Source organism: Mauremys reevesii, linkage group 22 (assembly GCF_016161935.1).
Source record: "Mauremys reevesii isolate NIE-2019 linkage group 22, ASM1616193v1, whole genome shotgun sequence".
NCBI classification, from domain to species: Eukaryota; Metazoa; Chordata; order Testudines; family Geoemydidae; genus Mauremys; species Mauremys reevesii.
Genome location: NC_052644.1, coordinates 8,704,332 through 8,718,883, shown reverse-complemented (window position 1 = coordinate 8,718,883; position 14,552 = coordinate 8,704,332). Strand labels below are relative to the sequence as shown.

General features: G+C 46.2%; 1 protein-coding gene across 1 annotated transcript in view; it reads right to left on the bottom strand.

Annotated features, from left to right (window-relative positions):
• LOC120388133 overlaps positions 1–14,552 on the bottom strand; it is a 736,578-nt gene that overhangs the window by 387,524 nt on the left and 334,502 nt on the right. The window contains 2 exon segments of the mRNA XM_039509761.1: positions 5,056–5,082; positions 13,318–13,386. Of these exon segments, the coding sequence (XP_039365695.1) occupies positions 5,056–5,082; positions 13,318–13,386 (96 nt within the window).

Sequence of the window (14,552 nt, the reverse complement as noted above, 5' to 3'; positions counted from 1 at the left end):
TTCACAGAGCAAAGAAACTCCTGAGTGACTTTCATCTCAGTAAAAAAAAAAAATGGAGAGAGGATTATTAGAAGACCTGTGCCGAGGGGCACGAATCCCAGTAACCAAAGCTGTGCTGGTGGCGGGGTTCCCAGAAGAGATGGAACCAAATGAAATTGAGGAAAGCCTAGATGCAGCTGAAATACTGGGGAGGGTAAAGGTCCACACCCGTATTTACAACCGCAAAGTGCAGGGCATGGTAGCAGTATGTACTCACTCAAAGGAAGCAGATCTTGATAAAGTGCCCAAAGAGGTGAAAGTAGAAGTTATCCCCTGGACAATTCTCGGGGCAGAGCAGTCCCCTCCTAGTGTGCCTGTGTCACTTGAGGTAGATTCTTTAGCGCAGAAATTGCAAGCTCTGATGGTAGAGGAGAAGCGGACAAGAGAAGAATTAATTTTAGCATTAGGAGGGGCTCCAACACCTGCAGCACCCAGCCTGGTGGGATGGGCCAAAGAGCTGGGAAACGCTCTCAAAGATGCATTGAAGCCGGTATATGAAAGTGCTCCATACAATCGGCTACGTTCATTCTCAGGGGTGTCACCTGTACCCTCAGGGGAGGACGATTATGACACCTGGAGGGATTTTACGGTGCTACTTGTCCAAGAGTGGGAATGCTCTGATGCTGAGAAGTGGAAACGTGTGCTTGAGAGTCTGAAGGGACCTGCCATGCGAATTATCCAAGCCCTGAAAGACTCACAACCAACTGCCATAGTGCAAGACTATTTAACCGCTCTTGAGAGCAACACTATGGGTTGCCCGCCAGATTGAGAGCCCCACGAACAATTGTCTGATTTCATCAGGAGACTAGAGGATTTGCTACAGCAGGTAGTGCGGAAGGTGGGCATCCCCACCAAGTGCATTGATTTCGCTAGGTTGGACCAAATCCTCCGGGGCACCCGACAAGATGGGTTGATGTTGTGGCGACTGCAGCTGAGGGAGCGGGCCCCAAACCCACCCCCATTCCACAAGCTCATTCGAGAGATACGTGAGGAGGAGGAGGAGCGATTGTTGCAAGTGGATGCAGTGGTGAAGCCGAAGATGGCAGGGAGTCACACCACCACAGTGCTTGGAGAGATGGAAGATGCCCCATCAGTGGCAGCAGCACTGAGAGATTTGCCCCGAGAACTGGCCATGATGAAGGCTCAGGGACATACTGTGCCATCCTCAAGAGGGGAGAGTAGCAGGAGGAGTGATGGCCAGTGAGAAGGTTGCTGTTATAATTGTGGAAGAGATGGTCACTATGCCTTGGACTGTCAAAATAAGACAGATCATGCAAGGGTATCTCAGAGATTGCAGCAGACCATTAGGAGGCTTCAGGGAAACACCAACAGGGCTTGGGGAAGGAGCAACCCAAGACCCTAAAATTCCAAGGCTCCCCAGAAAAAAACACAAACAGAGGCTACCCACGTGGGCTGATAGGCCCCCAAGCTATAGTACCTGTTCGTATAGAAGGACGATTGTATGAGGCATTGCTGGACAGCGGATCACAGGTCACCATACTTTGTGAATCTTACTACAGAGAACACCTGCAGCATTTACCCTTGTGCCCCTGTCTGGCCTGACAGTCTGGGGAATTGGCTGTGACTCCTGCCCCTATCGGGGATATATCCTGTTAAATGTTCAGTTCCCAAATATGTTGCGGGGGTAAACCAGGAAATAGAAACTTTGGCACTGGTCTGCCCAGATCCAAAGGGAAGAAAGTATGCACCTTTAATCCTAGGGACAAATGCAAACCTGTTCCAGAGATTGGCGTGGAAATGCCGTGAGATGGCAGGGAACAACTATCTGCAGGAGCTGCCAATGCATGCTTTATGTAAAGCCGCATACCAGCGAGCAAGGGGGCCCCCATCCCAAGAGAGGACCAAGGCTAGACCTTTTGGGAGGGATAGTTTCCAGTTTGGGGATTCCCCCATTCCTGCTGAGTGGAAGGACCTCCTGTCTGAGAAGTTAGTCAAGAGGAAGGCTGTTTTCTCTATGCACGAATGGGATGTTGGGTGTGCACATGATGTGGAGCACCATATCCAAATGCAGGATGGTCGGCCTTTTCAAGAGAAGTCAAGACGATTAGCCCCCACTGATATTGAAGATGTGAGGCAGCACCTACAGGAACTGGTTCAAGCAGGTATCATTGAGAAGAAACTTGGGGATCTACCAGTGTATCGCATACGTCCTGAGGGCAGTCGCGGCCCCACCAAAACTCTCCACTGGAATCATCTGTTACCTATAGGACAAGTATTGTTTCCCTGTGAGGATATTTCCACAGATTCTGAGACTCCCGGCCCTGCAAGTCAGACGCGGTCCCAACGACGGAAATATACCTTTCCTCTGCAAACACCCAGCTCCTCAGAGAGTGAGGATGAAATAGAGTTTGGTGAACATCCAGTTGGGAATGCCCCAACCCTAATGGATCCTTTTGTTGTCACGCAAAGAGATGGTGAAGGGGAAGAACCCACACTGAGCACTCCCGAGGCCTCACTGTCCCAAGCTGTGGAGACCCCCCAAGAACATGATGAGGAAGTCTCAGTGCAGGCAGAGAACCCTGTACCCCAAACAGCCACTTCAAACCTAGATGCACTCGAATTTGTGCCTCAAGGTCCCATCATCTTGCCTCCATGTCCAGTGGTGTCATCTCAGCCAACACTCGACAGCCAGCCTAGACGTTCCTCTAGGGAAGGGAAGCCCAGGTGTGTGCTGACGTATGATTGTTTAGGGGGACCCAGTGACCTACAGATTTCTGGGGTGCCACGGGGGGCGAGCTGCCTCATGGGAAACCTGTTCCACCCCTCGGCGGCCTGTGGGATGGATGATGGGAATGCTTCTGATGAATGGGGGCCCCTTGGTCTCCTGCTGGGGATCCATGGCTTAAAGTTGCCTACCTTGATGGGGACATCAAGGATTATTTCTTTTGGGGGGGGAGAGTGTAACCCCTTTGGGGTTTAGAGAGCATGGCCCCTTTAAATCTTTTTCCCAGGCGGGAGGGGGAGAGTAAGAAAAAAGGAGGGAAACTCCAGGGGGCAAGGGTGGAGCTCCAGGGAGAGAGGGAGAGGCAGCACGGCTGGCCCTGGAGAAGGGAGCAGGAGAACCTGCCTGAGGCCTGAGGAGGACAGGCCCGATCGGGGACAGCCCAGGACAGGAGCCAGGAGCAGCCCTGTGCCAGGGAAGAATCGCCCAAGAAGGACAGGCCAGAGCTGGACCCAGTATCACGGCTACCCAGAGCTGCGTGGGGCTGTGAGTACTGGGGCTTGTGACTCTGCATTGGGAACAAGGAGGGAGGCTGCTAGCTAGTTAAGTGGGGAGATGGTCGCTCTGTGGGGCTTTGCACAGAGCGGCAGAAGAGGGCACCGGAGGGGTTTGCTGGGGAGAGTTCACTGGCGCTGAAGACGACCAGGAGCACCCAAGACTCACCACCGGACTGGAACTTTGCTCAGGCCTCCTGAACTCTGTGTGCAGACACATTGCTCAGTGTCTGCCCTTCCAGACTGTGCTATCACTGGGCCCGTGGGGTTTTGGTTTGAATGCAGCCCTGTTTTACTGCTCCCCCTATATTTCCCCTTGTTGTTTTTCTCCTCTCAGTCCTCTGTAAATAAATATCTCCCTTGTAATATCCATTCTACTTTTCCTGTTGGGTGTGTGTGTTCACTCTGCGGGGTTTGGAACAGGTGCCCTGGGGTGGAGGGGATTTCTCCTGCTGCATTCCTGCACGCGCCTTCTCTTGGCCAGAGCTGCCTGCAGAGCAGACTCCATCTTGGCCACGAGGGCACTAAAGTTACACCAGTGACACTGCACCGGCCCTTCCAAACTGAGCCACCTACTTTCACACTGCCTGCACCTCTGAAGGACCCCTGCTCCCCTCACGCCTGGCTCCCCCCAAACCTGGAGTTTGACAGCCCCACATGCTGTGCAATGGAGTGCTAAACTGTATAATACGGTTAAGCCACTAGGTGGTGATGTGTGTAAAATACAGTAATTCCTCACTTAACGTTGTCGTTATGGTCCTGAAAAATGCGACTTTAAGCAAAACAATGTTAAGCGAATCCAATTTCCCCATAAGAATTAATGTAAATAGGGGGGGGATCAGGTTCCAGGGAAAAAAAATTTCGCCAGACAAAAGGCATTATATATATTATAAACAATTTAAACAAGCAATTCAATACAGGTATTAAACAGGCTGGCAGCCCCCCATCAGCTCCCCTACTCCCCCCAGCGCCTCCCATGCGCCGGCGGCCCCCAGGGATCAGCGCCTTTCCCCTACTCCCCCAGCTTCCTGCCAGTGGCAATCAGCTGTCTTGTGGTGCACAGCCTCCCCTCTTCCTCCCTCCCAGTGGTTTCCCCAGAAATTGAAATTAGGGAGGGTGTTCAAATTTATGGGGGGATGTCAGAGCCGATGAGATATAAAAAAGAGATATGTTTTGTTAGGCTAATGCAAATTTAACATAAGGACAATACAAGTTATACCAAAACATATAACAGGTCCAGATTTCTAACATTATATAATGTTTTTTTAAAATGTATTTAATTTAAATTGACTTTTGAAAAGTAAGCCATCATGGGATAAGGGGAAAGTCCTCTCATGGATCAATATCAGGTTAAAAGGTGGGAAACAAAGGGTAGGAATAAATTATCAGTTTTTCAGAATAGAGAGAGATAAATAGTGGTATCCCTAAGGGGCTGGTACTGGAACCAGTACTGTTCAACATAATCATAAATGATCTAGAAAAATAAGTAAACAGTGAGGTGGCACAGCTCAAACAGCCACTACCAAAGCCAAAATTTCAATCAGCCTTACTGGGCAAGGGTGAGCCCTTCAGATGTTGGATGGCTGGGGATTTCCACTGGTATCCCACAGCCAGAATGCCCTGCACTCTGCCACACCCGCCTTGTTAACAATTCACTGGTGGGGAAACTAGAACATGTAGTGAGGAAGTGATGGGCTGAGACCATGGGGTGAGTCTGGTGGAGGCAGGAGTTGAACCCAGGTCTCCAGTCCTACACTTGAATGACTAGATTATACTTACCTGTCATGGGGAATCCTGTCATGGAAGCTGGAAGAAAGCAAAGAAATGAGGTAAGTCTCTGTCTCCATGGCTGGTCACCATGGGGATCTCCAAACATTGACTGATGTAAGACGTGGCCTGAGTGAGCTCTCCCCTCACATCTCTTGATGCACTGAGAGAAAACACTCAGCTGCATGTTGTATTTCAGTGACCTATCTACTGCTTCTCAGAGAGGTGGATTGACCCTCCTGCCCCTCCTGTGTAGATGCATCGGTCGCATCTACACAGAAGTGCTGTAGCTGCAGAGCTGCCACCGTGCCACTGTAATCTTTCCAGTGCAGAAGAGCCCTAAGTAGTTAGCAAAACACAAGACCTGGTGAGCGACGTCAGAACCAGTGACACTGCACCAGCCCTTCCAAACCAAGCCACCTCCTTTCACACTGCCTGCACCTCTGAAGGACCCCCACACCCTGCTCCCCTCATGCCTGGCTCCCCCCCAACCTGGAGTTTGACAGCCCCACATGCTGTCTAATGGAGTGCTAAGCTGTAGTATACTGCTCAGCCACTAGGTGGCGATGCGTGTAAAATACTGTAATTCCTCACTTAATGTTGTCGTTATGTTCCTGAAAAATGCGACTTTAAGCAAAACAATGTTAAAAAAATCCAATTTCCCCATAAGAATTAATGTAAATAGGGGGGATTAAGTTCCAGGGGAAAAAAATTGCCAGACAAAAGGCATTATATACTTTTTAAACAAGTTTAAACAAGCAATTTAATACAGGTATTAAACAGGCTGGCAGCCCCCCCATCAGCTCTCCTGCCCCCCCCAAGTGCCTCCCGCCTGCCGGTGGCCCCAAGGAATCAGTGTCTTCCCCCTACTCCCCCCGCCTCCTGTCCGTGGCATTCAGCTGTCTTGCGGTGCACAGCCTCCCCGCTTCCTCCCTCCCTCTCAGTGGTTTCCCCAGAAAGTGAAATAGGGGAGGTATTTGAATTTACAGGGGGGGGTGTCAGAGCTGAGGAGATATAGAAAAGAGAGATGAATAAAGTAAAATGTTTTGTTACGATAATGCAAATTTAACAGAAGGATAATACAAGTTATACCAAAACATATAACAGGTCTAGATTTCTAACAAAATAAAATTTAAAAAAAAATGTATTTAATTTAAATTGACTTTTGAAAATTAAGCCATCATGGGATAAGGGGAAAGTCCTCTCATGGATCTGGTTAAAAGGTGGGAAACAAAGGGTAGGAATAAATTATCAGTTTTTCAGAATGGAGAGAAATAAATAGTGGTATCCCTGAGGGGTTGGTACTGGGACCAGTACTGTTCAACATACTCATAAATGATCTAGAAAAATGGGTAAACAGTGAGGTGGCAAAATTTGCAGATGATATAAAACTACTCAAGATAGTTAAGGATGGAAGAATCCCATTCACTGTTACAGACTATGGACCGAATGGCTAGGAAGCAATTCTGCAGAAAAGTACCTAGGAGTTCCAGTGGACAAGAAGCTGGATATGAGTCAACAGTGTGCCCTTGTTGTCAAGAAAGCTAACAGCATTTTGGGCTGTATAATTAGGGGCATTGCCAGCAGATGGAGGGACGTGGTCATTCCCCTCCATTCGACATTGGTGAGGCCTCATCTGGAGTACTGTGTGCAGTTTTGGGCCCCACACTACAAGAAGGATGTGGAAAACTTGGAAAGAGTCCAGCAGAGGGCAACAAGAATGATTAAGGGGTTGGGGCACATGACTTATGAGGAGAGGCTGAGGGAACTGGGATTGTTTAGTCTGCAAAAGAGAAGAATGAGGGGGGATTTGATAGCTGCTTTCAACTACCTGAACGGGGGTTCCAAAGAGGATGGATCTAGACTGTTCTCAATGGTACCAGATGACAAAACAAGGAGTAATGGTCTCAAGTTGCAGAGTGGGAGGTTTAGGTTGGATATTAGGAAAAACTTTTTCACTAGGAGGGTGGTGAAGCACTGGAATGAGTTACCTAGGGCGGTGGTGGAATCTCCTTCCTTAGAGGTTTTTAAGGTCAGGCTTGACAAAGCCCTGGCTGGGATGGTTTTGTTGGTGATTGCTCCTGCTTTGAGCAGGGGGTTGGACTAGATACCTCCTGAGAACCCTTCCAACCCTGACATTCTATGATTCTAAGTCCCAGGCAGCTGTTACAGGAGGCACTAAAGACAGCTGCAATCCACAGGACCCTGGGCTGGGACCCGGAGTAGAGGGCAGGCCCGGGTTCCCCCCAAACCTCCCAACTCCTGATCAGACACAGGAGAAGTTGACCCAGACTGTGGGGAAGATCAGTGAGGTGAGCAAATCTGCCAAATAAGCACAGGACCCACCAAAATAGAGGAGGAACTTTGTCACAATACAAAATGATGGAGTCTGAATTAGCTATTAAACACTCAAGAAAGATCTTGGAATCATTGTGGATATTTTTCTGAAAACATCCACTCAACATGCAGTGGCAGTCAAAAAAGCAAAGGAAATGTTGGGAATCATTAAGAAAGGGATAGATAATAAGACAGAAAATATCATATTGCCTGTATATAAATCCATGGTATGTGCACACCTTGAATACAGTGTGCAGATCTGGTCACCCCATCCCCCCAAAAAATAGTGGAATTGGAAAAGGTACAGAGATGGACAACTAAAATTATTAGGGGTATGAAACAGGAGGAGAGATTAAAATGACTGGGAATTTTCAGCTTAGAAGAGAGATGAGTAAGGGGGGATATGATAGACGTCTATAACATCTTGACTGGTGTAAAGAAAGTGAGTAAGGAAATGTTATTTAATCCTTGACATAACACAAGAATTAGCAGTCACCCAATAAAATTAATAGGCAGCAGCTTTTAAAAAAACAAGAGGAACAAGAGGAAAAACAACATACAGTCAACCCGTGGAATTTTTTGCCAGGGGATGCTGTGAAGACCAAAACTAGAACAGGATTTTAAAAAGAACTAGACAAATTCCTGGAGAATACGTCCATCAGTGGCTATTGGCCAGGATGGGGAGGGATATAACACCATGCTCTGAGTGTCCCTATCCAAACCCCTAATCATTTTAGTTGTCCTTTTCTGTACCTTTTCTAGTGCCAGTATATCTTTTCTTGAGTTGAGGAGTCCATATCTGTAAGCAGTATTCGAGATGTGGGCGTACCATGGATTTATATAAAGGCAATAATATATTCTCAGTCTTATTCTCTATCCCCTTTTTAATGATTCCTAACATCCTGTTTGCTTTTTTGACCGCCTCTGCACACTGCGTGGCCATCTTCAGAGAACTATCAACGATGACGCCAAAATCGTGTTCCTGACTCGCTGTAGCTAAATTAGCCCCCATCATATTGTATGTATAGTTGGGGTTATTTTTTCCAATGTGCATTACTTTACCTTTATCCACATTCAATTTCATTTTCATTTTGTTGCCCAATCATTTAGTTTTGTGAGATCTTTTTCAAGTTCTTCACTGTCTGCTTTGGTCTTAACTATCGGAAGCTCATGAGGTGAATCTCTTGGTCGCCACTCCTTACCACCATCAAACCAATGGCCTGGTGCAGAGGTTTAATGGAACTTTGGGGGCCAGGATACGTAAATTCGTGAATGAACACTCCAATGATTGGGATCTAGTGGTGCAGCAGTTGCTTTTTGCCTATAGGGCTGTACCACATCTCAGTTTAGGGTTTTCACCATTCGAGCTTGTGTATGGCCACGAGGTTAAGGGGCCATTAAAGGTGGTGAAGCAGCAATGGGAGGGGTTTACGCCTTCTCCAGAAACTAACATTCTAGACTTTGTAAGCAACCTACAAAGCACCCTCCGACACTCTTTAGCCCTTGCTAAAGAAAACCTAAAGGATGCTCAGGAGGAGCAAAAGGCCTGGTATGATAGACATACTAGACAGCGTTCCTTCAAAGTAGGGGACCAGGTTATGGTCTTAAAGGCGCTACAGGCCCATAAGATGGAAGCGTCATGGAAAGGGCCATTCACGGTCCAAGAGCGCCTAGGGCAGTCAACTATTTCATAACATTCCCCACCTCAACCCTAAAGCCTAAAGTGTACCATGTTAATTCTCTAAAGCCCTTTTATTCCAGAGAATTACAGGTTTGTCAGTTTACAGCCCAGGGAGGAGATGATGCTGAGTGGCCTGAAGGTGTCTACTATGAAGGAAAAAGTGACGGTGGCGTGGAAGAGGTGAACCTCTCCGCGACCCTTGGACGTCTGCAGCGACAGCAGATCAAGGAGCTGTGCACTCGCTTCGCCCCTACCGGGTGTCTCCTCATGCCCAAGTTTCTATAGAATGGGAGATCCAAAACATGCTACAGATGGGTATCATCCGCTCCTCTACCAGTGCATGGGCTTCTCCAGTGGTTCTAGATCCCAAACCAGATGGGGAAATACGCTTTTGCGTGGACTACCGTAAGCTAAATGCTGTAACTCGTCCCGACAACTATCCAATGCCATGCACCGATGAGCTATTGGAGAAATTGGGACGTGCCCAGTTCATCTCTACATTGGACTTATCCAAGGGGGACTGGCAAGTACCGCTAGATGAACCCGCCATAGAAAAGTCAACCTTCGTCACCCATGCAGGGGTGTATGAATTTAATGTGCTTCCTTTCGGACTGCGAAATGCACCCGTCACCTTCCAAAGGCTGGTAGATGGTCTACTAGCAGGATTGGGAGAATAAGCAGTTGCCTACCTCGATGATGTGGCCACTTTTTCTGATTCATGGCCCAAACACCTAGAACACCTGGAAAAGGTCTTTGAGTGCATCAGGCAGGCAGGACTAACTGTTAAGGCCAAAAAGTGTCAAATAGGACAAAACAGAGTGACTTACCTTGAACACCAGGTGGGTCAAGGAATGATAACTCCCCTACAGGCCAAGGTGGATGCTATCCAAAAGTGGCCTGTCCCAAGGTCAAAGAAACAGGTCCAATCCTTCTTAGGCTTGGCCGGGTATACAAGGCGATTTGTACCACACTACAGCCCAATCGCTGCCCCACTAACTGACCTAACCAAAAAGACCCAGCCAAATGCAGTTAAGTGGACTGATGAGTGTCAGAAAGCCTTTACCCAGCTTAAGGCGACGCTCATGTCTGACCCTGTGCTAAAGGCCCCGGACTTTGACAAACCCTTCCTAGTAACCACCGATGCATCTGAGCGTGGTGTGGGAGCAGTTTTAATGCAGGAAAGACCGGATCAAAACTTCCATCCTGTCGTGTTTCTCAGCAAGGAACTGTCTGAGAGGGGAAAGCCACTGGTCCATCAATGAAAAAGAATGCTACGCCATTGTGTATGCCCTGGAAAAGCTACGCCCATACGTTTGGGGACGGCGCTTACAGCTACAAACCGACCATGCTGCACTAAAGTGGCTTCATACTGCCAAGGAAAACAACAAAAAACTTCTCCGAGGGAGTTTAGCTCTCCAGGATTTTGATTTTAAAATTCAACACATTTCAGGAGCTTCTAACAAAGTAGCTGATGCACTCTCTCGTGAAAGTTTCCCAGAATCAAATAGTTAAAAAGTGTTCTTGAAATGTGAAAAATCTTGTAGTTTACATAATTAGTAGTATATGTAACGGTGCATGTGTTTTATTAATCTGTTTATTTTAAAGTTCTAGGAAAAAATCACCGCCAGTGTGGTTCCCCCACTGTCTGCGATTTGGGGGGGGGGGCGTGTCATAAACAGATAGTTAAGGGTTAACAAGCTCAGTGAACCTGGCAAACACCTGACCAGAGGACCAATCAGGGGAGAAGATACTTTCAAACCTCGGTGGAGGGAAGCCTTTGTTTGGGTTCTTTGTTTTGGGGGTGGTTCTCTCTTGGGATTAAGAGGCCAGACGTATATCCAGGCTCTCCAAGCTTCCTGAAATATTCTCTTCTATTCAATATAGTGACTATTAGAAAAGGAGGATTAGTCTTTTGATTGATTTCTGTATTTGCAAATGTGTGTTTGCTGGAACAATATTTTACCTCTTTGCTGTACTTGTACTTATGCTAGAGTCCCTCTAGTTTTTATAAGCTGTATACCCTGTAAGCATTTCCATCCTGATTTTACAGAGATAATTTTTACTTTTTCTTTCTTTAATTAAAAGCTTTTCTTTTTAAGAACCTGTTTGATTTTTCCCTTGTTTGAGACCCCAGGGGATTAATCAGATTCACCAGGGATAGGTGGGGGGAAGAGGCCGGGGGGAAGGTGAATCCCTCTTTGTTTTAGATTCAAGGAGTTTGAATCAGTGTGGAGACTCTGAAGGCAACCCAGGGAGGGGAAAGTCAGGGAGGGGAAAGGAGGGGGGAATGGTTAATTTCTCCTTGTGTTAAGATCCAAGGAGTTTGGATCTGTGTTCCCCAGGGAAAGTTTTGGGGGAACAGAAAGTGTACCAAAACACTATATTTTTGGTTGGTGGCAGCACTACCAGATCTCAACTAGGATTTAAGTTTAGAAGGATCCATGCAGGTCCCCATCTTTTGGATGCTAAAGTTCAAAGTGGGAAATAAACCTATGACAGTGTCATCTGCAAACTTTGTAACCTCACTGTTTACCCCTTTCTCCAGATCATTTATGAATAAATTGAATAGGATTGGTCCTAGGACTGACGCTTGGGGAACACCACTAGTTACCCCTCTCCATTCTGAGAATTTACCATTCATTCCTATCCTTTGTTCCCTGTCTTTTAACCAGTTCTCAGTCCATGAAAGGACCTTCCCTTTTATCCCATGACAACTTAATTTACATAACAGCCTTTGGTGAGGGACCTTGTCAAAGGCTTTCTGGAAATCTAAGTACACTGCATCCACTGGATCCCCCTTGTCCACATGACCCCTTCAAAGAACTCGAATAGATTAGTAAGACACGATTTCTCTTTACAGAAACCAGGTTGACTATTGCTCAACAGTTTATGTTTTTCTACGTGTCTGGCAATTTGATTCTTAACTATTGTTTCAACTATTTTGCCCGGTACCGACGTTAGACTTACCGATCTGTAATTGCCGGGATCACCTCTAGAGCCCTTTTTTAAATATTGGCGTTACATTAGCTAACTTCCAGTCATTGGGTACAGAAGCTGATTTAAAGGACAGTTTACAAACCTTAGTTAATAGTTCTGCAACTTCACATTTGAGTTCTGTCAGAACTCTTGGGTGAATGCCATCTGGTCCCGGTGACTTGTTAATGTTGAGTTTATCAATTAATTCCAAAACCTCCTTTAGGGACACTTCAGTCTGTGACAGTTCCTCAGATTTGTCCCCTACAAAAGCCGGCTCAGGTTTGGGAATCTCCCTAACATCCTCAGCCGTGAAGTCTGAAGCAAATAATCCATTTAGATTCTCCGCAATGACTTTATCATCTTGAAGTGCTCATTTTGTATCTCGAACATCAAGGGGCCCCACTGGTTGTTTAGCAGGCTTCCTGCTTCTGATTTACTTAAAAAACATTTTGTTATTACCTTTGAAGTTTTTGGCTATTTGTTCTTCAAACTCCTCTTTGGCTTTTCTTATTACACTCTTGCACTTACTTTGGCAGTCTTTATGCTCCTTTCTATGCCTCGCTAGGATTTGACTTCCAATTTTTAAAGGAAGTCTTTTTATCTCTCACTGCTTCTTTTACAGGGTTCTTAAGCCACGGTGGCTGCTTTTTAGTTCTTTTACTGTGTTTCTTAATTTGGGGTATACACTGAAGTTGGGCCTCTATTATGGTGTCTTTAATAAGCGCCCATGCAGCTTGCAGAGATTTCACTTTACTCACTGTACCTTTTAACTTTTGTTTAACTAACCCCCTCATTTTTGCATAGTTCCCCCTTATGAAATTAAATGCCACAGTGCCATCTCAACTGCTGTTGAGATGTTCTTCCCACCACAGGGATGTTGAATGCTATTGTATTATGGTCACTATTTCCAAGCGGTCCTGCTATAGTTACCACTTGGACCAGCTCCTCAGCTCCAATCACGATTAAATCTAGTGTTGCCTCTCCCCTTGTGGGTTCCCATACCAGCTGCTCCATGAAGCAGTCATTAAAAGTATTGAGAAATTTTATCTCTGCATTTCGTCCTGAAGTGAAATGTCCCCAGTCAATATGGGGATAATTGAAATCCCCCACTATTAATAAGTTCTTAATTTTGATAGCCTCTCTAATTTCCCTTAGCATTTCATCATCACTATCACTGTCCTGGTCAGGTGGTCGATAATAGATACCTAATGTTATACCCCATGCCAGAAGCTGTGCAGTTATTATTTGTAAATCATTCTACATTTGTAAGTTCAACTTACCCCAAGGATGCTGTGTTTGCTCCTCCTTCACCTGGAGAACTCTCTTGCGAAACTCCTCGTTAGCAGCCCCTGTTCGCAAAAAAAAACAAAAAAAAAAGCTCAAATGCTGAGTTCGTGGAGTATGTACATAAGCCATACTAAAGACAAACCCACAGTAACCGTCTCCAGTTTGCGAGGGACCCCATGGAGCCAGTCTCCAGGAACAGATAAACACATGGAGGTTAAGTCCATTAATGACTATTAGCCAGGATGGGTAAGGAATGGAGTCCCTAGCCTCTGTCAGAGGGTGGAGATGGATGGCAGGAGAGAGATCACTTCATCATTATGGTTGTAAATTCAATCCTTGAGGGGGCCATTTGTGGATTGGCTCTGCTTTGAGCAGGGGGTTGGACTAGATGATCTCTTGAGGTCCCTTCCAACCCTAATATTCTTTGAGTCTATTACCTGTTAGATTCACTCTCTCTGGGACACTTGGCATTGGCCATTGTCAATAGACAGGATACTGGGCTGGATGGACCTTTGGTTTGACCCAGTATGTTCTGAGCTAAATGAACCCAAAGTTATGGAGACAGATATGAGTCAAGGAAGCCAGCAGAGTATAAGAAACCTGAAAAAAATCTCTGAATGGATGAGCTCAGGAGTTTGGTGACAAGCTGAGGTGGTTCAAAAGTTTTGGATTTTTTTAAGCAGAGTTTTTTTATTGTTTCTTTAAACAATCAAACAAAGCAAGCAGCAAATATTTTTTTCTGCTTTTTAAAAACCCCTAGTTTTCGAACCAAAAAAAATTTTGATGGAAAATATTTGTCCAACCCTTTTAATGAGCTTTAGTGCCTTTTAGCACTAGCTGATGCTGAGAACCAGTGTTACCTTGTCAAGAAGTTTTCTCAAAACTGGGTTTGTGCCAAGATGTGGAAGGTTTATTTTTCCCAGGGCCGCCCGTGGGGGTGTGGGGGGGAGCAAGTGGAGCAATTTGCCCCGGGCCCCGCATGAGAATATAGTATTGCCATTTTTTTCATGGAAGCGGCTCCCGAAATTGCTTTGCCCTAGGCCCCCTGAATCCTCTGGGCGGCTCTGCCTGCGCCAACCGAACTATAAACCGGTATTTCAGTGAAGATCAGAAATGCCAATATATAGAGCTTTCCGGTTGGTGAAGTGCTGGAAAAAACAGCTTTTACTGTATTTTGGATTACAAATACTTGCACTGTAAAAATGGTAAAAGAAATAGTATTTTGCAA